This window comes from Pristiophorus japonicus, chromosome 19, assembly GCF_044704955.1.
Source record: "Pristiophorus japonicus isolate sPriJap1 chromosome 19, sPriJap1.hap1, whole genome shotgun sequence".
In the NCBI taxonomy this organism is placed as follows: domain Eukaryota; kingdom Metazoa; phylum Chordata; class Chondrichthyes; family Pristiophoridae; genus Pristiophorus; species Pristiophorus japonicus.
Window position 1 is genome coordinate 22,279,865 of NC_091995.1, and position 24,026 is coordinate 22,303,890.

The 24,026-nt window shown below is 47.6% G+C and overlaps 1 protein-coding gene across 1 annotated transcript; it reads left to right on the forward strand.

Moving 5' to 3' along the window:
* Positions 1 to 245: 245 nt before the first annotated feature.
* On the forward strand, positions 246 to 21,636 carry rps5 (ribosomal protein S5). The gene is made up of 6 exons (XM_070861386.1): positions 246 to 350; positions 4,604 to 4,709; positions 12,408 to 12,617; positions 16,512 to 16,640; positions 18,270 to 18,368; positions 21,518 to 21,636. The coding sequence occupies exons 2-6, from the start codon at positions 4,605 to 4,607 to the stop codon at positions 21,584 to 21,586; spliced, it is 612 nt and encodes a 203-aa protein (XP_070717487.1). The 5' UTR covers positions 246 to 350; position 4,604; the 3' UTR covers positions 21,587 to 21,636.
* The last annotated feature ends 2,390 nt before the right edge of the window (positions 21,637 to 24,026 follow it).

Below are 24,026 nucleotides of genomic sequence, written 5' to 3' on the forward strand. Positions count from 1 at the left end.
GCGCACTGGACGAGGAAGAGGGCATGCAGTCTTTCCACCCACGTGGCCGGATGCGAATCTGCCCAGACTAAAGATGGCGCGCGCAGTTTGCAACTTGCCTGGAACAAAGATGGCAGACCCCCGCGCGCGTAAACACAAAAAAACTATGCGCATGCTCTCTGCTGCTGCCCCCAGTAAAGATGGCGGCGGTGAAGCTTCTTTGATAAAGTGCGCATGCCCGGTTCCCAGACGCCGGGCGTCAGGGAGGGTAGCCCGGATGCCGGCGTGCTCCGCGGAGCGGCGGCCCCTGCTTTATGCACTCGGTGCAACCCGCAGACGCTCTTTTGGGCTGCGGATCGCGAGTGGAGCAGGTGAGGGAGAAGCGCAGGGCCTGCGGGGAGAGAGAGGGTAATAACCCGGGCCTGCGGGGAGAGAGGGGGCAATAACCCGGGCCGCCGGGGGAAGAGGGGGGGGTAATAACCCGGGCCTGCGGGGAGAGAGGGGGCAATAACCCGGGCCTGCGGGGAGAGAGGGGGCAATAACCCGGGCCTGCGGGGAGAGAGGGGGCAATAACCCGGGCCTGCGGGGAGAGAGGGGGCAATAACCCGGGCCTGCGGGGAGAGAGGGGGCAATAACCCGGGCCTGCGGGGAGAGAGGGGGCAATAACCCGGGCCTGCGGGGAGAGAGGGGGCAATAACCCGGGCCGCCGGGGGGAGGGGGTTACAGCGGGGCGCGAGGGAGAAAGCTGAGGCCCCGCAGGCCGGGAAACGCGGCGGTACCGTAGACCGAGGGCCACTTGGACTCCAGTCCCAGCCCTGGTCACACTGGCCGCTTAATGTCCCTCGGGTGAGGCGTTAAACCGAGGCCCCGTCTGCTGTCTCAGGTGGCTGTAAAAGATCCCATGGCTACTATTTCGAAGAAGAGTAGGGGAGTTAACCCCCGTCTCCTGGCCAATATTTATCTCTTGATCACCATCACTTTAAAAAAAAACTATCTGGTTATTGTCATATTACTGTTTGTGGGAGCTTACTGTGTGTAAAATTGGCTCCCTGGGTTTCCCACATTACAACAGCGACCAAAAGTACTTCATTGGCTGTAAAGCGCTTTGAGGTGTCCGGTGGTCGTGAAAGGTGCTATATAAATGCAAGTCTTTTTTTCAAACCCCACTCCTGGGCTGAGAACTTTGTCGGTGGGTCAACCCCACTTTACAGGGTAACATTGGGGGTGTCAAACTCCACTCCTGGGCGGAGGATAATGAACCCCACTCCTGGTAGCATTGGGTGGGGGTTAATCCCCACTTCGGGTAACATTGAAAGACGTACTTGGATTTATATAGAGCCTTTCACAACCACTGGCTGTCTCAAAAGTGCTTTACAGCCAATTAAGTACTTCTGGTGTGTAGTCAGTGTTGTGATGTGGGAAACACAGCAGCCAATTTGTGTGCAGCAAGCTCCCACAACAACAACAGCAGTGTGATGATAACCAAATAATTTTTTTTGTTATGTTGATTGAGGGATAAATATTGGCCCAGGACATCAGGGATAACTCCCCTGCTCTTAGAAATAGTGCCATGGGATCTTTTACGCCCACCTAAGCGAGTAGAAGGGTCTAGGTTTAACGTCTCATCTGAAAGATGGCACCTCCGACAGTGTCTCACTCCCTCGGCACTGCACCAGGAGGGTCAGTCTCGATTTAAGTGCTCACGTTTCTGGCGTGGGACTTGAACCCACAACCTTCTGACTCCGAGGAGAATGTGTGACCCACTGAGCCACATCTGACACACCTGGATAATATTGGGGGGGCAAACCCCATTCCTGGTAATGGGGAATCAAACGCCATTCCTGTGCTGAGTAACATTGGGTGGGGGTCAAACTCCACTCTTGGCCCTTTGGATGAAGTGAACAGAACCCTTCTCCGCTCAGGCGGATGGAACTGGGAACATAAATAGGAGTCAGCCATACAGCCAATGTTCCCGTTAAGCTGCGATCTGCACGTACCATGCAGGCAGAGTCAGCATGGATTTATGAAGGGGGAAGTCATGTTTGACAAATTTGCTGGAGTTCTTTGAGGATGTAACGAATAGGGTGGATAAAAGGGAACCAGTGGATGTGGTGTATTTGGACTTCCAGAAGGCATTTGACAAGGTGCCACATAAAAGGTTACTGTACAAATTAAAAGTTCACGGAGTTGGGGGTAATATATTAGCATGGATAGAGGATTGGCTAACTAACAGAACAGAGTCTCGGGATGAATGGTTCATTCTCTGGTTGGCAACCAGTAATTAGTGGGGTGCCGCAGGGATCGATGCTGGGACCCCAACTATTTACAATCTATATTAACGACTTGGAAGAAGGGACGTAGCCAAGTTTACTGACGATACAAAGATGGGAGGAAAGGCAATGTGTGAGGAGGAAAATCTGCAAAAGGACATAGATAGGCTAAGTGAGTGGACAAAAATTTGGCAGAAGGAGTATAATGTTGCTAAGTGTGAGGTTATGAACTTTGGCAGGAAGAAAATCAAAGATTGTTATTTAAATGGAGAAAGATTGCAAAGTGCCGCAGTACAGTGGGACCTGGGGGTACTTGTGCATGAAACACAAAAGGATAGTATGCAGGTACAGCAAGTGATCAGGAAGGCCAATGGTATCTTGGCCTTTATTGCAAAGGGGATGGAGTATAAAAGCAGGGAAGTCTTACTTCAGCTGTACAGGGTATTGGTGAGGCCACACCTGGAATACTGTGTGCAGTTTTGGTTTCCATATTTATGAAAGGATATACTTGCTTTGGAGGCAGTTCAGAGAAGGTTCACTAGGTTGATTCTGGAGATGAGGGGGTTGACTTATGAGGAAAGGTTGAGTAGGTTGGGCCTCTACTCATTGGAATTCAGAAGAATAAGAGGTGATCTTATCGAAACGTATAAGATTGAGGGGGCTTGACAAGGTGGATGCAGAGAGGATGTTTCCACTGATGGGGGAGACTAGAATTAGACGGCACGATCTTAGGATAAGGGGACGCTCATTTAAAACAGAGATGAGGAGAAATTTCTTCTCTGAGGGTTGTAAATCTGTGGAATTCACTGCCTCAAGAGAGCTGTGGAAGCTGGGACATTGAATATATTTAAGACTGAAATAGACAGTTTCTTAAACGATATGGGGTTATGGGGAGCGGGCAGGGAAATGGAGCTGAGTCCATGATCTTATTGAATGGCGGAGCAGGCTCGAGGGGCCATAAGGCCTACTCCTGTTCCTATTTCTTATGTGGGCCACTCCGTGGCTTTACAATGGTTAAAAAAAAATGCGCCGCACACCCAAAAGAATTAGAGGGAACATTGTATACGGCCCCTTGGGCCTGCCCTGCCATTCAAAATGATTGTGGCTGATCTTCGACCTCAACTCCACTTTCCTACCCGATCCCCACATCCCATGATTCCCTTAAATGTCCAAGAATTTATCATAGAAACATAGAAAATAGGTGCAGGAGTAAGCCATTTGGCCCTTCGAGCCTGCACCACCATTCAATAAGATCATGGCTGATCATTCACCTCAGTACCCCTTTCCTGCTTTCTCTCCATACCCCTTAATCCCTTTAGCCGTAAGGGCCATATCTAACTCCCTCTTGAATATATCCAATTAACTGGCATCAACAACTCTCTGCGGCAGGGAATTCCACAGGTTAACAACTCTCTGAGTGAAGAAGTTTCTCCTTATCTCAGTCCTAAATGGCCTACCCCTTATCCTAAGATTGTGTCCCCTGGTTCTGGACTTCCCCAACATTGGGAACATTCTTCCCGCATCTAACCTGTCCTGTCCCGTCAGAATTTTATATGTTTCTATGAGATCCCCTCTCATCCTTCTAAACTCCAGTGTATAAAGGCCCAGTTGATCCAGTCTCTCCTTATATGTCAGACCAGCCATCCTTGGAATCAGTCTGCTGAACCTTTGCTGCACTCCCTCAGTAGCAAGACGTCCTTTCTCAGATTAGGAGACCAAAACTGGACACAATATTCCAGGTGAGGCCTCACTAAGGCCCTGTAAAACTGCAGTAAGAGCTCCCTACTCTTATACTCAAATCCCCTAGCTATGAAGGCCAACATGCCATTTGCCTTCTTCACCACCTGCTGTACCTGCATGCCAACTCTGTCTTGAATATACTCAACGATTCAGCATTCACAGCCTTCTGGGGTAGAGAATTCTGAAGATTTATGGCCCTCAAGTAAAAAAAAAATTCTCCTTGACTCAGTCCTAAATGGCCAACCCCTTATCCTGAGAGTATGACCCCATAGGAACAGTCCAACGGCAGAGTTTGGACCAGTGTCTGCATTTTCACAAAAGCATGAAAACGATAAAGAAAGACGTGCATTTATGTAGCGCCTTTCATGACCACCGGAGGATGTCTTAAAGCGCTTTAGAACCACCAATGAAGTACTTTTGGAGAGTTTGGGGTCAGGGAGTGAGACTGTACAGAGGTCTATTGCTGTAATATAAACTACTCCTGCGGGGCAGGGGTTAAGAAAGGGAAGATTATGATAAAGAATGGACAGGAGGGTTTTCTGTGCTGTGTTGGGTTAGAAGGTTTCGGGGTCTCGAGTTGTTTGGCAGTGGCTGATGTCCTTCTCTCTTGGCAGAATGACTGAGTGGGAGAGCGTGCCCGCGGTCGCAGAGACACCTGAGATCAAGCTGTTTGGCAAATGGAGCACTGACGACGTTCAGATCAACGACATTTCCCTGCAGGTGTGTGGCGCTTATTTTGCTGATTGAGGCCATTGTCTTGCACAACCGAAGTTTCTGGGCCCAGCCGTGGGCGGAATGTGGGACGGGACCCGGTTCTTCTGAGTCTCAACCTTGTTCTCCCGAGGGCCAGTATTTTGCCTCTGCCCCCATCCTGTCCTGACATCGGTTGGGTTGAAGAGACGGGACTGGTGGGATGATGTCCCCTGTCAGAAATCCCATCAGCCCCTGCCTTTCTTGTAGCCATGGTGAAGTAGGACAATGTGGTATACAAGAACATAAGAAATAGGAGCAGGAATAGGCCATTCGGCCACTTAAGTCTGTTCTGCCATTCAACAAGATCATGGACTCAATTCCACTTCTCTGCCTGCTCCCCATAACCCTTGACCCCCGTATCGTTCAAAAATCTTGGTCAATCTGTGCCTTAAATATATTCAATGACCCAGCCTCCACAGCTCTCTGGAGCAGAGAATTCCATAGATTTACAATCCTCTGAGAGAAGAAATTCCTCCTCATCTCAGTTTTAAATAGACAGCCTCTTATTCTGAGACTATGTCCCCTAGTTTTAGTTTCCCCTATGAGTGGAAATATCCTCTGCATCCATCTTCTCGAGCCCTCTCATTATCTTAAACATGTTTTGATATGATCACCCCTCATTCATTTGAACTCCAATGTGTATGCTCAACCTCTTCTGTACATCTATCCTGTCAAGCCCCTTCAGAATCTTGTACGTTTCAATAAGATCACCTTTCACTTAACACGCATATTTAACGTGCAGATGCAGAAGTGACTTGGTACTGGTTTCCTCGTGACAAGAGAGGACATGGGGGCACCTCTCTAGCTAAAATGGCCGGCCACCCCCTTCTCGGGTTCGATGTCCATGAAGCTCTCCAGATGGCACCTGGAAGGAAGGATAGTCTGCACCTTTCACAACCTCGTGACATCACAAAGCACTACAGCCAATCAAGTACTTTTGAAGTGCAGTCACTGTTGTCAGTAGGAAAGGCAGCAGACAATTTGAGCGCAGCAAGCTCCCACAAACAGCATGTGATAATTGAGGAATAAAACTGGCCAGGATGCCAGGGATAACACCCCTGCTCCTCTTCGAAATAGTGCCATGGGATCTTTTTATGTCCACCTGAGAGAGCAGACGGGGCCTCGGTTTAACGTCTCATCCGAAATACGGCACCTCCGACAGTGCTGCACTCCCTCAGCACTGCACGCAGTGTCAGATTAGATTTTTGTACTCTAGTCTCTGGAGTGGGACTTGAACCCACCACCTTCTGACCCAGAGGCGAGAGTGACCAGCTGAGCCATGGTTGACCACTCCTGTTGTTTAAATGATCTTGTCCCTGGGATTTGGGGGCAGATTAATGGTGGGGCAGACTGACGATTGGAGTTACTGCCCCACACCACACACTTTCAGCAGCACAATTGGGCTGGAGGAATATCCAGACCTGCCGGGGGTGAGGTGTCGGTTTCACAGGCGCCAACACCTCGGCCGAATGGTGATTTCTCACTGTACCTCCTCAACAGGGAGTTCACCCAGTGTCGGAGTCGTAGAAAGTCACAGAAGGAGGCCATTCACCCCATTGTGTCTGTCAACCGACAAAGAGCTATCCAGCCTAATCCCACTTTCCAGCTCTTGGTCAGTAGCCCTGTACATTATGGCACTTCAAGTGCATATCCAAGTACTTTTTAAATGCGGTGAGGATTTCTGCCTCTACCACTCATTCGGGCAGTGAGTTCCAGACCCTCACCATCCTCTGGATGAAAAAAGTTCTCCTCAACTCCCCTCTAATCCTTCTACCAATTACTTTAAATCTATGCCTACTGGTTATTGACCCCTCTGCTAAGGGAAATAGGCCCTTCCTATCCACTCTGTCTAGGCCCCTCATAATTTTATACACCTCAATCAGGTCCCCTCAACCTCCTCTGTTCCAAAGAAAACAACCCCAGCCTATCCAATCGCCTCGTTGCTAAAATTCTCCAGTCCTGGCAACATCCTCGTAAATCTCCTCTGTACCCTCTCTAGTACAATCACATCTTTTCTGTAATGTGGTGACCAGAACTGCATGGAGTACTCTAGCTGTGGCCCAGCCAGTGTTTTATACAGTTCAAGCATAACCTCCCTGCTCTTGTATTCTATGCCTTGGCTAATCAAGGAACGTATCCCATATGCATTCTTAACCACCTTATCTACCTGGCCTTCTACCTTCAGGGATCTGTGGCCATGCTCTACAGTTCTCAGTGTTCCACCATTTATTGTGTATTCCCTTTCCTTACTAGCCCTCCCCAAATGCATTACCTCGCACTTCTCCGGATTGAATTCCATTTGCCGCCTTTCTGCCCATCTTTTATATCTTCCTGCAGTCTTGTGGCCAAAAATGCCTTCCATCAACCAGCATCACCGATAATAGATTGGTCATTTTCTGTTTGTGGGACCTTGCTGTGTAATAAAATAGGCTGTTGTGTTTGCCTACATAATAACAGGGCCTACTCTTTGAAAGTAAGGATGCTTCATGACAATGAGATCCCAGTGTGCTGTAATGTTAAATGCTGACCCCTAGTGGCTGCTTCTGGCAGCTCAGTCCTCAGGCCCTGGAGATGAGTGCAGTCTCCCAAGTGTGACGGATGGAGTAGGGCTGAAGCCATGGGTAGGCCAGACCGGGACATTATTGAGCCAGTTGGGCTTTTACGATAATCCGCCTATTATTTTTTTTTCTAATGGTCACTTTTCTTTCCAAATGATAGGACGGGATTTAAACCTGCAGCCGCTGGGTTTCCAGTCCACTATGATGACCAGTTAGGCTAACATCTGTGGTTGTGAAAATGTTGGAGTCCATTATTAAAGAAGCAGTAGCAGGACATTTGGAAAAGCGTAATTCAGTCAGGCAGAGTCAGCATGGATTTATGAAGGGGAAGTCATGTTTACTGGAATTCTTTGAGGATGTAACAAATAGGGTGGATAAAGGGGAACCAGTGGATGTGGTGTATTTGGACTTCCAGGAGGCATTTGACAAGGTGCCATATAAAAAGTTACTGCACAAGATAAAAGTTCACAGGGTTGGGGGTAATATATTAGCATGGGTAGAGGATTGGCTAACTAACAGAGTCGGGATAAATGGTTCATTCTCGGGTTGGCAGTCAATAAATAGTGGGGTGCCATAGGGATCAGTGCTGGAATCCCAACTATTTACAGTCTATATTAATGACTTGGAAGAGAGGACTGAGTGTAACGTAGCCAAGTTTGCTGACGATACAAAGATACGAGGAAAAGCAATATGTGAAGAGGACACAAAAAACATGCAAAAGGACATAGACAGGCTAAGTGAGTGGGCAAAAATTTGATAGATGGAGTATAATGTTGGAAAGTGTGAGGTTATACACTTTGGCAGAAAAAAAATAGAAGAGCAAGTTATATAAATAGAGAAAAATTGCAAGTGCTGCAGTACAGTGGGACCTGGGGGTCCTGGTGCATGAAACACAAAAGGTTAGTATGCAGATACAGCAAGTGATCAGGAAGGCCAATGGAATCTTGGCCTTTTTTGAAAAGGGGATGGAGTATAAAAGCAGGGAAGTCTTGCTACAGTTATATAGGGTATTGGTAAGGCCACACCTAGAATACTGCATGCAGTTTTGGTTTCCATATTTAAGAAAGGATATACTTGCTTTGGAGATAGTTCATAAGGTTGATTCCGGAGATGAGGGGATTGACTTATGAGGAAAGGTTGAGTAGGTTGGGCCTCTGCTCGTTGGAATTCAGAAGAATGAGAGGTGATCTTATCGAAATGTCTAGGATTATGAGGAGGCTTAACGAGGTGGATGCAGAGAGGATGTTTCCACTGATAGGGGAGACTAGAACTCGGGGGCATAATCTTAGTTTTAAATGGGTGGCCCCTTATTCTAAGATGAGGGGGAATTTCTTCTCTGAGGGTTGTAAATCTGTGGAATTCGCTGCCTCAGAGAGCTGTGGAGGCTGGGTCATTGAATAAATTTAAGACAGAGATAGAGTTTCTTAACCGATAAGGGAATAAGGGGTTATGGGGAGCAGGCAGGGGAGTGGACCTGAATCCATGATCGGATCAGACATGGCCTTATTGAATGAAGGATCAGGCTCGAGGGGCCATGTGGCCTACTCCTGTTCCTAATTCTTATGTTATGACCACTATCCTATCCTGCCCTATTCTGCTATTTATTTTTGTAACATTACTCCTGGCTGGCCTCCTACACACTAACCTACATAAACTAGAGGTGATCAAAAACTTGGCCGTCCATGTCCTAACTCGCACCAAGACTTGCTCACCCATCACCCCATGTGCTCGCTGACCTACATTGGCTTCCGGTTAAGCAACGCCTCAATTTCAAAATTGCTGTCCTTATTTTCAAATCCTTCCATGGCTTCGCCCCTCCCTATCTGTAATCTCCTCCAGCCCCACAACCCCCTGAGATGCCTGTGCTCCTCGAATTCTGCCTTCATGGGCATCCCTGATTATAATCGCTCAACCATTGGTGGCCGTGCCTTCTGTTGCCTAGGCCCCAAGCTCTGGAACTCCCTCCCTAAACCTCTCTGCCTCTCTACCACTCTTTCCTCTTTCAAGACACTCCTTTAAAAAAAAATACCTCGTTGGGCCAGCTTTCTACATGTGCAGCTCGCAAACTTAAAAAAAAAACTCATAACGCTGCTGTGAAGCACTGTGGGACGTTTCACTATGTTAAAGGCACTATATAAATACAAGTTGTTATTACATCCGGACTTTGATTCCTGTTACTTGCACTCTTACTCGGGTTAAATTTTTGAACGACTGGCAGTATTTACCACAGGGGAAAGGTGCATCTCTAGGTGGGTCCTGACCCCCTTCAGAGTCCACTGTATCCCCTTGCATACCTTAGAGCAGTGCTCTGGTTGTCCTTTCAAGGAGCTATTTCGTGACTCGCAACAAAAATATATCCCAATGAGAAGGAAGGACTAAGAGAAGGGATAACCATCCGTGCCTATCTCAGGAAATAAGGGATGGTATCAAATTGAAAACCAGGGCATAACAATGCGGCCAAGACTAGTGAAAGGCCAGAGGATTGGGAAACTTAAAAGCCAGCAAAGAATGACTAAAAAAAAAATGATAGAGAGGAAAGTTAGATTATGAAAGTAAACTAGCACAAAATATAAAAACAGATAGTAAGAGTTTCTACGGGTATATAAAAAGGAAAAGAGTGGCTAAAGTAAACGTTGGTCCCCTAGAGGATGAAATTGGGGAATTAAAATGGAGGACGGAAATGGCAGAAACTGCACCAATATTTTGTAATGGTCTTCATGGTAGAAAACATTGAAAACATTCCAATAGTGGATAATCAAGGGGCTATAGGGAGGGCTATCACTAATGGTTGTACTCGGTAAAATAATGGGACTAAAGGAAGAAATGAATGCAGAGAAGATAGTGGATGCATTGGTTATAATCTACCACAATTCCCTGGATTCTGGCGAGGTCCCAGCAGATTGGCAAATGTAATGCCCCTATTTAAAAAATGGCAGAGGAAAAGCAGGAAACTTCAGACCAGTTAGCCTAACATCTGTCGTTGGGAAAATGCTGGAGTCCATTGTTAAGGAAGCAGTAGCGGGACATTTGGAAAAGCATAATTCAATCAAGCAGAGTCAGCATGGCTTTATGAAAGGGGAATCATGTTTGACAAATTTGCTGGAGTTCTTTGAGGATGTAACAACCAGTGGTTGTGTTTTTATTTGGACTTCCAGAAGGCATTCGATAAGGTGCCATTAAAAGGTTACTGCACTCAACAGGGTTGGGGGTAATATATTAGCATGGATAGAGGATTGGCTAACTTTAACAAAAACAGAGTCGGGATCAATGGGTCATTTTCTGGTTGGCAAACAGTAACTAGTGGGGTGACGCAGGGATCAGTGCTGTGGCCTCAACTATTTACAATCTATTAATGACTTGGATGAAGGGACTGAATGTAATGTTGCCAGTTTAGCTGATAAAAGATGGGTGATAAAGCAAATTGTGAGGAGGAGACAAATGGATATAGACAGGCTAAGTGAGTGGGCAAACATTTGGCAGAGGGAATATAATGTGGGAAAATGTGAGGTTATCCACTTTGGTAGAATAAATAGAAAAGCAAATTATAATTTAAATGGAGAACAATTGCAAAGTGCTGCAGTACAGAGAGACCTGAGGGTCCTTGTGCATGAAACACAAAAAGTTAATATGCAGGTACAGCAAGTAATCAGGAAGGCAAATGGACTGTTGGCCTTTATTGCAAGGGGGATAGAGTATAAACGCAGAGAAGTCCTGCTACACCTGTACAGGGTATTGGTGAGGCCACACCTAGAGTATTGCGTACAGTTTTGGTCTCCGTATTTAAGGAAGGATATACTTGCGTTGGAGGCTGTTCAGAGAAGGTTCACTAGGTTGATTCCGGAGATGAGGGGGTTGACGTCTGAGGATAGGTTGAGTAGGTTGGGCCTATACTCATTTGAGTTCAGAAGAATGAGAGGTGATCTTATTGAAACATAAGATAATGAGGGGGCTCGATAAGGTGGATGCAGAGAGAATATTTCCACTCATAGGGGAAACTAAAACTAGGGGACATAGTCTCAGAATAAGGGGCCGCCCATTTAGAACTGAGATGAGAAGAAATTTCTTCTCTCGGAGGGTTGCAAATCTGTAGAATTCCCTGCCCTAGAGAGCTGTGGAGGCTGGGTCATTGAATATATTTAAGACGGAGATAGACAGATTTTAGTGCAATAAGGGAGGAAAGAGTTATGGGGAGCGTGCAGGGAAGTGGAGCTGAGTCCATGATCAGATCAGTATTTAAGGAAGGATATACTTGCGTTGGAGGCTGTTCAGAGAAGGTTCACTTGGTTGATTCTGGAGATGAGGGGGTTGACTTCTGAAGAAAGGTTGAGTCGGTTGGGCCTATACTCATTAAAGTCCAGAAGAATGAGAGGTGATCTTATTGAAACATACAAGATATTGAGGGGGCTCGACAAGGTGGATGCAGAGAGGATATTTCTGTGGAATTCTCTGCCCCCGAGCTGTGGAAGCTGGGTCATTGAATAAATTTAAGGTAGAGATAGACAGATATTTGAACGATAAGGGAGTTGAGGGGAAATGGAGCTGAGTCCATGATCAGATCAGCCAGGAGGGTCCAAATGGCCTACTCCTGCTCCTGTTTCTTACGCTCTTGTGTCCTGTGCTTGTGATGTTATACAGTCCAGTGGTTGCTCGTATTACTGTACAGGTGAAGGTGCTGTTTCGGAGTGTGGCCTTGCTGGATAATTTGCTGCATTGTGCGTTAATACTTTCATATCCACATTTGTATCTCTGGGTATGGTGCCTGGGCAGGGTTATTAGTGAACTACGGAGGGACTGCCTTTCGTTCTTAGAATCATAGAACGATGCAGCACAGGAGGACGCCATTTGGCCCATTGTACCTGTGCAGGCTCTTTGGTAGAGCTGCCCAGTTAGTCTTTCCCCATAGCTGTGTAAATTTTTGTGTCACATATGTATCCAATTCCCTTTTTGAAAGTTGCTACTGGATCTGCTTCTACCTCCTCCCTTTCAGGCAGCGCATTCCACATCATAACTCGGTGCGTAACGTTTCCCCTTGTCTCCCCCTCTGGCTCGTTTGCCAGTTACCTTCAGTCGATTGCGACGGTTATTGACTCTCTCCCTCCCTCCCCAGGATTACATCGCTGTCAAGGAGAAATATGCCAAGTACCTCCCCCACAGCTCCGGGCGCTACGCTGCCAAGCGTTTCCGCAAGGCCCAGTGCCCCATCGTGGAGCGTCTGACCAACTCCATGATGATGCACGGCCGCAACAACGGCAAGAAGCTGATGACCGTGCGTATCGTGAAGCATGCCTTCGAGATCATCCACCTACTGACCGGCGAGGTGAGCGGGTTTGAACAGAGAACATAAGAATTAGGAACAGGAGTAGGCCATCTAGCCCCTCGAGCCTGCTCCGCCATTCAACAAGATCATGGCTGATCTGGCCGTGGACTCAGCTCCACTTACCCGCCCGCTCCCCGTAACCCTTAATTCCCTTATTGATTAAAAATCTATCTATCTGTGATTTGAATACATTCAATGAGCTAGCCTCAACTGCTTCCTTGGGCAGAGAATTCCACAGATTCACAACCCTCTGGGAGAAGAAATTCCTTCTCAACTCGGTTTTAAATTGGCTCCCCCGTATTTTGAGGCTGTGCCCCCTAGTTCTAGTCTCCCCGACCAGTGGAAACAACCTCTCTGCCTCTATCTTGTCTATCCCTTTCATTATTTTAAATGTTTCTATAAGATCACCCCTCATCCTTCTGAACTCCGACGAGTAAAGACCCAGTCTACTCAATCTATCATCATAAGGTAACCCCCTCATCTCCGGAATCAGCCTAGTGAATCGTCTCTGTACCCCCTCCAAAGCTAGTATATCCTTCCTTTAAGTAAGGTGACCAAAACTGCACGCAGTACTCCAGGTGCGGCCTCACCAATACCCTATACAGTTGCAGCAGGACCTCTCTGCTTTTGTACTCCATCCCTCTCGCAATGAAGGCCAACATTCCATTCGCCTTCCTGATTACCTGCTGCACCTGCAAACTAACTTTTTGGGATTCATGCACAAGGACCCCCAGGTCCCTCTGCACCGCAGCATGTTGTAATTTCTCCCCATTCAAATAATATTCCCTTTTACTGTTTTTTTTTCCCAAGGTGGATGACCTCACATTTTCCGACATTGTATTCCATCTGCCAAACCTTAGCCCATTCGCCTAACCTATCTAAATCTCTTTGCAGCCTCTCTGTGTCCTCTACACAACCCGCTTTCCCACTAATCATTGTGTCATCTGCAAATTTGGGAGGAGGGGGAGGGGAGTGGGACGCCCAGGGGAGTAGGTTGCACAGAATTACACCTCCCTTGTCTTTCTGGGGAAAGATGAGGTGATGATTGCGGATCTCTGTGAATGTGCACAGGAATCATCGTTTATGTGCCGTCAATTTTCTTATCGGTGGGATCAGAATCTACCCTGGCCTTCACTGCCTCGGGTGTGTTGGTTGCCAAACAACTGGTCGGCACAAACAAGCTTAAATTTGTTGCTTTTTAATGGGTCCCAGCCATACGTACTCCGCCTTTTTATATAGTATGGCCGCCAACTATAACGGCCTTAACCTGTTACATTTACAGCCCAACAACAGGCCCATGCATGTGTCAGCAATGGCTCAGTGGGCAGCACTCTCTCCTCTGAGTCAGAAGGCTGTGGGGCCTACTGAGACAAAATGTTGTGGGTTCAAGTCCCTCTCCAGAGTCTTGAACACATAAACAAATGCTAGCACTCCAGTGCAGTGCTGGAGGAGCGCTGCACTGTCGGAGGTGCCGTCTTTCAGATGAGACATTAAACCGAGGCCCCGTCTGCTCTCTCAGGTGGATGTAAAAGATCCCATGGCACTATTTCGAAGAAGAGCAGGGGGAGTTATCCCAGGTGTCCTGGGCCAATATTTATCCCTCCATCAACATCACTAAAAACCGATGAATACCAAATTGCAGTTTGTGGGGGTTTGCTGTGCGCATATTGGCTGTAAAGTGCTTTGGGACGTTCCGAGGTTGCGAAAGGTGCTATATAAATGCAAATCTTTTACCCACACGAGCCTCCTCCCATCCCGACTTCATCTCACCCAATCAGCATATCCTTCTATTCCTTTCTCCCTCGTGTGCTTATCTGGCTTCCCTTAAAATACATTGAAGCAATTTGCCCCAACTGCTGCTTGTGGTAACGGGTTCCACATTCTAACCACTCTGGGTAAGGAAGTTTCCCCTGAATTCCCTATTGGATTTATTGGTGTTTATCCTGTATTTATGGCCTACTAGTTTTGGATTCCTCCATAAGTTCTCTACATAAGAACATAAGAAATAGGAGCAGGAGTGGGCCATATGGCCCCTTGAGCCTGCTCCGCCATTTAATACGACCATGGCTGATCTGATCATGGACTCAACTCCACTTCCCCGCCCGCTCCCCATATCCCCTTATCGTTTAAGAAACTCTATTTCTGTCTTAAATTTATTTAATGTCCCAGCTTCCACAGCTCTCTGAGGCAGCGAATTCCACAGATTTACAACCCTCAGAAGAAATTTTTCCTCATCTCAGTTCTAAACAGGCAGCCCCTTATTCTAAGATCATACCCTCCAGTTCTAGTCTTCCCCCATCAGTGGAAACATCCTCTCTGCATCCACCTTGTCAAGCCCCCTCATAATCTTATACGTTTCGATAAGATCACCTCTTATTCTTCTGAATTCCAATGAGTAGAGGCCCAACCTACTCAACCTTTCCTCATAAGTCAACCTCCTCATCCCCGGAATCAACCTAGTGAACCTTCTCTGAACTGCCTCCAAAGCAAGTATATCCTTTCATAAATATGGAAACCTAAACTGCACGCAGTATTCCAGGTGTGGCCTCACCAATACCCTGTATAGCTGAAGTAAGACTTCCCTGCTTTTATACTCCATCCCCTTTGCAATAAAGGCCAAGATACCATTGGCCTTCCTGATCACTTGCTGTACCTGCAAACTATCCTTTTGTGTTTCATGCACTATCAAACCACTTCATAATGTTAAAGACCGTTTATCAGGTCACCTCCTCGGCTTCTCTCTAATCTAGAGGAAAGAAGCCGGAGAAAATGGACCTGGAGTTTGGGGAGTTGAAAAGAATGGCCCTGTTGGCATATGGAACAGTTTGTTGTTTATTCTCTAAACGTGAGCAATGCTGGCACGTCCCCGACTGTCACCGGTCCCCAGTGACCCTGAGAAGTGGCGATGGGCTGCTGCCTTGTTTTGTGGATTACTTTTTTTAAACAATTAAATGGCTTGCTGAGCTGCTTCAGTCCATTAAGTCTCAGTCGAGTGGGACTAGTGGGGGAGATTGGTGGATTCCTGTCCCCGAGAGACATCAACCGCAAGCTTTGTAACTACAGCCATGGAGCTTTTGTGGTCATTCCTCCTCATCCCTACGCCCCCCCCCCCCCCCCCCAAAAAAAAGGACCAGTCTTTTTGTGTTGTTAGTTTAGTATTCTAACCTCTAAGCCGTGCAGCGGTCTGGGGCTCCCGTACAGGCCGCTCAGAGGCTTTACAATGGGGAAAACCCGTGCGTGCATGGAAACATGAATGGGCCGCGCACCCCAAGAAGCAGTGAGCGGTAACATTGAATATGACCACTGATCCAGCTGGCTCCGTATGTGGTGTGGCCAGTTCTGAGCTATAAGAAAGACTGACTTGAGTTTCTATAGCGCCTTTCACGACCACTGGATGTCACAAGTGCTTTACAGCCAATGAAGTACTTTTGGAGTCTGGTCACTGTTGTGACGTAGGAAACTCAGTAGCCATTTGCGCACAGCAAGCTCCCACAAACAGCAATTTGATAATGACCGGATAATCTAATTTTTTGTTATCTTGATTGAGGGATAAATATTGGCCCAGGACACCGGGGATAACTTCCCTGCTCTTCCTCGAAACAGTGCCATGGGATGTTTTACGTCCACCTGAGAGAACACATCCCATGTAGGTTTAACGTCTCATCCGAAAGGCGGCACCTCTGACAGTGCAGCACTCCCTCAGCACTGCGCTGGGTGTGTCGGCCTAGATTTATGTGCTTAAGTCCCTGGTGTGGGACTTGAACCCACGACCCTACCCACTGAGCTACAGCTGATACTTACAATGGGGAGCCGATCGAACGGGCGGGGCTGGGGCGTCGGGGTGGTGAGCCCCTCTGAGCTCTCGTGTGTTAACCGTGTCCTTGGGCTTTTCAGAACCCATTGCAAGTGCTGGTGAACGCCATCATCAACAGCGGGCCCCGTGAAGACTCCACCCGTATTGGCCGAGCCGGTACCGTCAGGAGGCAGGCCGTCGACGTGTCCCCACTGCGGCGTGTTAACCAGGTATGTGGGGGGGGGGTTTGGGGGCGCTTCATCCGGGCAGTGCTAGCCGCTGTTTTTGTGCACGAGTGAATGTGGCGGGGCGGGGTGGGGGGGAAGGGTCACAATTGTTTGTTCAGTGCAGAGAAATTCATGTCTGTGTGAAATGATTTGAGGTTTGTTGGAAGTAGCGAGCCTCTGAATGATGTGCCCATTGCTCCCTCTGTTGGCTGCACTCCGTACTGCAACAGCTGCCGTGTTTGAGGAAGTGCTTTCATTGCTGGCCTATGAAACCCATTTGTGCAAATCCTGCCCCCTTTCTTTCTTAGTAACGTTGGCGTGCTAGTTATGCTGCCTTGTCAGTGCCACGTAGAAATAAGTTATTTAACGTCTTGCCGTGAAATCCCCCAGACCTCTTACATTTTCCGCGCAGAGCTTCCTCCTGCAGAGCCGAGTGTGTCTGTTAATCACTAGGCGGAGGCCATTCAGCCCATCGCGCCTGTTTCCCCCATTCAATTCGATTCCTGACTCCATTTACCCCACCTTGGTTCTGTAACCCTCAATAGCCTTGCCCAACAAAAAAATCTTACCCATCTCCGTTTTGTCATTTTCCTGTGAGCGGGTTTGAGCCCAATGCCTCAGTATTGCACTGAGGGAGTGCTGCGTTATTGGGAGGTGCAGTCTTCTGGGTCGGGCATGTTAAGTTGAAGCCCCCAGCTGCTTGTTCAGGTTAGAGATGAAAGATCACACGACGCTGTTTGTAAGATGGTCATGGCCGATCTCCCGGTGCCTTGGCTCATCCCCCGAACCAACGGCACCACAACAGATTTAAACGGTCATTTGCCTTACTTCATGGCACCTTGCCGCGGGAAAATTGCCCACGAAGCACTTGGGGACGCCCCGAGGTCGTGAAAGTTGCCACATAGTGTTATGTTGTGTAAAGCCATATAACGGTTTACGAGGTTGATTCCTGGGATGAAGGGGTTGTTTTACGAAGAAAGGTTGAGCAGGTTTGGCCTATACTCATTGGAGTTTAGAAGAATGAGAGGTGATCTTATTGAAGCGTATAAGATTCCGAGGGAGCTTGACAGGGAAGATGTTTCCCCTTGTGGGGGAATCTAAAACCAGGGGCATAGTTTTAGAGTAAGGGATCGCCCGTGACGAGGAATTTCTTCTCTGAGGATCATGAATCTTTGGAATTCTTGCCCCAGAGAGCTGTGGAGGCTGGGTCATTGAATATATTCAAGGTGGAGAGAGACAGATTTTTGAGCGATGGGGGAATTGAGGGTTATGGGGTGCAGGCAAGTGGAGCTGAGTCCATGATCATATCAGCCTTGATATTGAATGGCGGAGCAGGCTCCAGGGGCCAAATGGCCTTCTTCTGCTCCTATTTCTTATGTTCTTAAATGCACGTTCTTTTCTGGGGTATCCTGAGAATGGGAAAGGTGCAATATAAATGAAAGTTTATTCATTGTTAACACAGCGCTGTAGATATTGGCTCCTGGACTGAAACGGGAGCTAATGACTTGTGGGGATTGCAGCCCTGAAATGGGAACGGAAGGGGGTTGTGTCAGTAGAGACTTGCTCACTATCACCATCTGTTGGCGAACTGAAGCGTCTGACTGATTTATTTTTTGTGGTGTGTGTCTGCAGGCTATCTGGTTGCTATGTACTGGGGCCCGAGAGGCTGCATTCAGGAACATTAAAACCATCGCGGAATGCCTGGCTGATGAGCTCATCAATGCTGCTAAGGTACGTCACTGTGGCTGGGAGGAACAGTGTCTGATGACTATTTTTAATGGGAGTGCTAGAGGCTTGGGCTGGGTCACCTTCTGCTGTGCAGGAAGGAAAAAAAACCAAGTGCAAACAAGGGAGTTCTTGCATCTGAAGGGGCGAGGGTTTGTTGACCCAATGAATGTTCTCACTTAAATCGTTAACTTCCACGCCCCTCTATCACACATACACACGCACACACGCCAGTTGCTGTGTCATTGTGAATTTATTGTTTATTTAAAACATTCTTTGTGTTTTGGGGATTTATGTTTCCCGATTATGAAAATTGCAAATCATTTGGGCTTGGTGAGCTGTAGTTCTGTTTGCATGTCATGCTGAAGATAATTTTATGATAATTGGCAAAAAGAACCGAAGGGAAAATTAGATTTTTTTTTTAACCCAGGGAGTTGCGATCTGGAATGCACTGCCTGAAAATGTACTAGAAGCAAATGCAATACAGTAGTAACTTTTTAAATGAGAATTGGACTTGGAAAAAGAATTAGCAGAGCTATGGGGGAAGAGCCGGCACAGGCATGCTGGGCCAAATGGTCTCCTGTCCCTTATGATTCTTAAAGATTTAATTGTTGCAGCCGCGCTCTGGATTTCAGAATGCTGTATCTGAGGGTGTAATAAACTTGCTTCAATCTAAACGGCACCCGAGCCCTTTTGTTTAGGTTTTCTGGGGATGGCCTGGATTCCTTCCCTCTGCCCTTGTTTGGGTGGGAGCCCTCTCGCCTCAAAATGAGATGGTTGTGAGTCGGCGGGGGGCCTTGAGCACATCATCCAGGCTGGCCGCCCCTGCCCCGTCCAGTTCTGCAGGAATGCTGTGTCTCCACAGGTGCCATTCTCCTGTGCAGGTGGCTGTTAAAGATCCCATGGCACCTCTCACAGGGAGCAGGGAGTTTACCTGGGGTTCCGGCCAACATCCCTCACTCAACATACACCATTTATCAATAAAAAGACGCACGATATGCTTGGGTGGTTTCGTACATACCTTAACTTACTGCGCAATTACCTCGCTGCTTTCTCTCGTTTGACTTGCCCTCCCAGTTTATCATTTACCATCGGGTTTCCGAGTCTGTGGTTTGTGTAAATGAGAGGCGGTGCTGGTTCCACACTGAGCCCCAAGGCCCTCTCTGGACTTGGCCTCCCCTGAAATTACTCCTTTAATGAGCACTCGTCCCATTTGACCCTGAGCCCATCTCTTGCTTGTTGGGAGGAGCTTGGATGAGAGTTACAAGCAGGAAATTGGAGTTCTTGCAGCCAGATATATCCTGGTTCATTTTGTGTTTGTGTTGGAAGCAGTGTGACCCATGTCAAAAAGACACCTCAGTATCTTACTCTGAGCACTTGGTGCCCTGTCCTTGTCTACATCCCCCCCCCCCCCACCCGCCCCATCCCTTTTCCACCTGATGTGTTCCCTCCTTTTTGTAAATGATGGCCATCACAGTCTCAGGCCTGTCCTGTGTGTGGGATGGGATGTGGAACTGGAAAGTACTTTTCGGGTTGGAAATCGGTGGTTAGTGGTGTGCCACAGGGATCGGTGCTGGGACCACAACTGTTTACAATATACATAGATGACCTGAAAGAGGGGACAGGGTGTAGTATAACAAAATTTACAGATGACACAAACATTAGTGGGAAAGCGGGTTGTGTAGAGGACACAGAGAGGCTGCAAAGAGATTTAGATAGGTTAAGCGAATGGGCTAGGTTTGGCAGATGGAATACAATGTCGGAAAATGTGAGGTCATCACCTTGGGGAAAAAAAACAGTAAAAGGGAATATTATTTGAATGGGGAGAAATTACAACATGCTGCGGTGCAGAGGGACCTGGGGGTCCTTGTGCATGAATCCCAAAAAGTTAGTTTGCAGGTGCAGCAGGTAATCAGGAAGGCGAATGGAATGTTGGCCTTCATTGCGAGAGGGATGGAGTACAAAAGCAGAGAGGTCCTGCTGCAACTGTACAGGGTATTGGTGAGGCCGCACCTGGAGTACTGCGTGCAGTTTTGGTCACCTTACTTAAGGAAGGATATACTAGCTTTGGAAGGGGTACAGAGACGATTCACTAGGCTGATTCCGGAGATGAGGGGGTTACCTTATGATGATAGATTGAGTAGACTGGGTCTTTACTCGGAGTTCAGAAGGATGAGGGGTGATCTTATAGAAACATTTAAAATAATGAAAGGGATAGACAGGATAGAGGCAGAGAGGTTGTTTCCACTGGTCGGGGAGAATAGAACTAGGGGGCACAGCCTCAAAATACGGGGGAGCCAATTTAAAACCGAGTTGAGAAGGAATTTCTTCTCCCAGAGGGTTGTGAATCTGTGGAATTCTCTGCCCAGGGAAGCAGTTGAGGCTAGCTCATTGAATGTATTCAAGTCACAGATAGATTTTTAACCAATAAGGGAATTAAGGGTTATGGGGAGCGGGCGGGTAAGTGGAGCTGAGTCCACGGCCAGATCAGCCATGATCTTGTTGAATGGCGGAGCAGGCTCGAGGGGCTAGATGGCCTACTCCTGTTCCTAATTCTTATGTTCTCTGTTCAAACCCGCTCACATCGCCGGTCAGTAGGTGGATGATCTCGAAGGCATGCTTCACGATACGCACGGTCATCAGCTTCTTGCCGTTGTTGCGGCCGTGCATCATCATGGAGTTGGTCAGACGCTCCACGATGGGGCACTGGGCCTACTCCTGTTCCTAATTCTTATGTTCTTATGTTCTTATTAATGTTGGGGAAGTCCAGAATCAGGGGTCACAGTCTAAGGATAAGGGGTAAGCCATTTAGGACCGAGATGAGGAGAAACTTCTTCACCCAGAGAGTGGTGAACCTGTAGAATTCTCTACCACAGAAAGTTGTTGAGGCCAATTCACTAAATATATTCAAGAAGGAGTTGGATGTGGTCCTTGCTGCTAGGGGGATCAAGGGGTATGGTGAGAAAGCAGGCATGGGGTACTGAAGTTGCATGTTCAGCCATGAACTCATTGAATGGCGGTGCAGGCTCGAAGGGCCGAATGGCCTACTTCTGCGCCTATTTTCTATGTTTCTAAAGAAGAGCTGGCAGCGGCAGGTATACCCAGGCTGTCCCGGCAGTGCTCAGGTGTGCAATAATTCTCTCTCTCTCTCGCAGGGCTCCTCCAACTCCTACGCCATTAAGAAGAAGGATGAGCTGGAGCGTGTGGCCAAGTCCAACCGTTAGTCGTGTAACTTCTGGTATCTGCATTATCTATTAAAAGATTTTGAAAGATACTTTGTGTCTCTGTGTCCTTCATAACACAGCACTAGGGGTGGCTGGTCTGTGCTTTGGTGCTGTACTGTACTGTTAGCTGGATAATCCCTCAACTAATAAACGCATCGTAACTAGAGACCGTCAATAGAAGATAGTCACCAAGAAATCCAATAGGGAATTCAAAAGAAACCTCTTTACCCAGGGAGTGGTGAGAATGTGGAACTCACTACCACGGAGTAGTTGAAGCGAATAGTATAGATACATTTAAGGGGAGGCCGGACAAGCATATGAGGGAGAAGCCAATAGAGGGTTATGCTGATAGAGTTAGATGAGGAAAGACGGAGGAGGCTTGAGTGGAGCATAAACGCTGGACTGGTTGGGTCAAATGGCCTGTTTGCATGCCGTATATCCTATGTGATCTGGTCATTAGCACATTGCTGTTTGTGGGATCTTGCTGTGTGCAAATGGGCTGCCGCGTTTCCTACATTACAACAGTGACGATACCTCCAAAGTACCTGAGCTTGTTCTACCTCTTTACTTTGTCTCTTTTCTGAAAAATACATTGGGGATGATTTTAACTTTTGCTGATGGTGTGATAGCGGCAGTCAATGAAGAGGTGTGCTCCATATGAAACAGTGGGAGTGAAATTAGTCTAGTCGCACCAACCGAGCTCGTAGCAAATTGCCCGATTTGATTCGGGCGCCCTGAGGTCGTGAACGGTGCAGGTGGTTCTTCAGAGCTTGTGTACTGTGCAGATTGGAGTGACACGCTGCCATCCATCCGTTGCCATCTGCTGATTCTCTAGCTCTGACTCGATCTGTCTACTTCCTTTGGGCGCCCAGGATGTCACTCTTGATGTGAGATGCCCGCAGTCGGTGCGACCCATGAGTGGTGTGAGGTGGGCAGCCATGTGATGCGATAGCTACTAATGCTGCTCAAACTGCCTTCTCATGCCGTGCCCACAGAGCTGACTGCATTGATTGCTGTCTGACCCGTGCCCCCAATTGTGTGCATTGATTTCTGTCTCTTAAGCAGTATAGCAGAGATGTTTAGGATGGGGGAAAAATAGGCTGTTTGTCCAATTGGTTCCTCCAGTGTTTTTTTTAAAAAAGACAGACTTTCTGTAACGCCTTTCATGATCGCCGGACATCTCAAAGGGCTTTACAGCCAATTAATTACTTTTGGAGTGCAGTCACTGTTGTAATGTGGGACATGCAACAGCCAATTTGCGTATCGCAATGTGATAATGACCAGATAATCTGTTTTTATGTTGATTAAGGGATAAATAAATTGGCCAGGACACTGGGGATAGCTTCCCCTGCTGTTCGAAATGTTTTATGTCCACCTGAGAGAGCAAACGGGGCCTTGGTTTATGGTCCCATCCGAAGGACAGCACCTCCGACAGTGCAGCACTCAATACTGTGCTGGGAGTGTCAGCCTGGATTATGTGCTCAGGTCTCTGGAGTGGGACTTGACCCACAACCTTTCGACTTGAGAGGTGAGTGTGCGACTCACTGAGCCACAACTGGCACTGCAACTACTAGTTACATGCCCATGGACCCCTTGCCTTTCTTTTCAAAAGACAAGAAGTGAATGTCATTTTCTTACCACATTATTTCTGTTGTGGCATGCTAATAAATCCCAGAATGGGGAAAGCAGGCGAGTAGGACAGTTCTTTCAAAGCTGGCACAGACACGAGCAGCCTCCTGCTGTGGCGTATCATAGAAACATAGAAAATAGGTGCAGAAGTAGGCCCTTCGAGCCTGCGCCACCATTCAATAAGATCATGGCTGATCATTCCCTCAGTACCCCTTTCCTGCTTTCTCTCCATACCCCTTGATCCACTTAGCCATAAGGGCCATATCTAACTCCCTCTTGAATATATCCAGTGAACTGGCATCAACAACTCTCTGCGGCAGGGAATTCCACAGGTTAACAACTCTGAGTGAAGCAGTTTCTCCTCATCTCAGTCCTAAATGGCCTACCCCTTATCGTAAGACTATGTCTCCTGGTTCTGGACTTCCCCAACATCGGGAACATTCTGTGAAATGCATACATTCTGTGAAATGCATAGTTTTCTCAGCCTGGGTGGATTAAAAAAATATTGGCGTGTGCTGCTTTGCCTGCCTCCTGGAATCCCCTGATAGACCCACTACGAGTGCATTTTTGAGTGCCCCTTGCCCCCGAAGTCTCGACCTGGGATGGTACAAGGAAGACGCGAGTTCGGCAAGGTGAATTTGCTGAGTCTCAGCACTTTTTGTTGGTAAGTTCTGATGGGGTGGGTGTGCTTTGCATCACCAGATTGATGTCACTTGCGCAGAGCGAGATTCCCCCCCCAAACCATCAGAAACTCTTGCCAGTTCCGCCTTTACTAGTGCCAAAATAAAGTATGTCAGCATAAGATGACAGG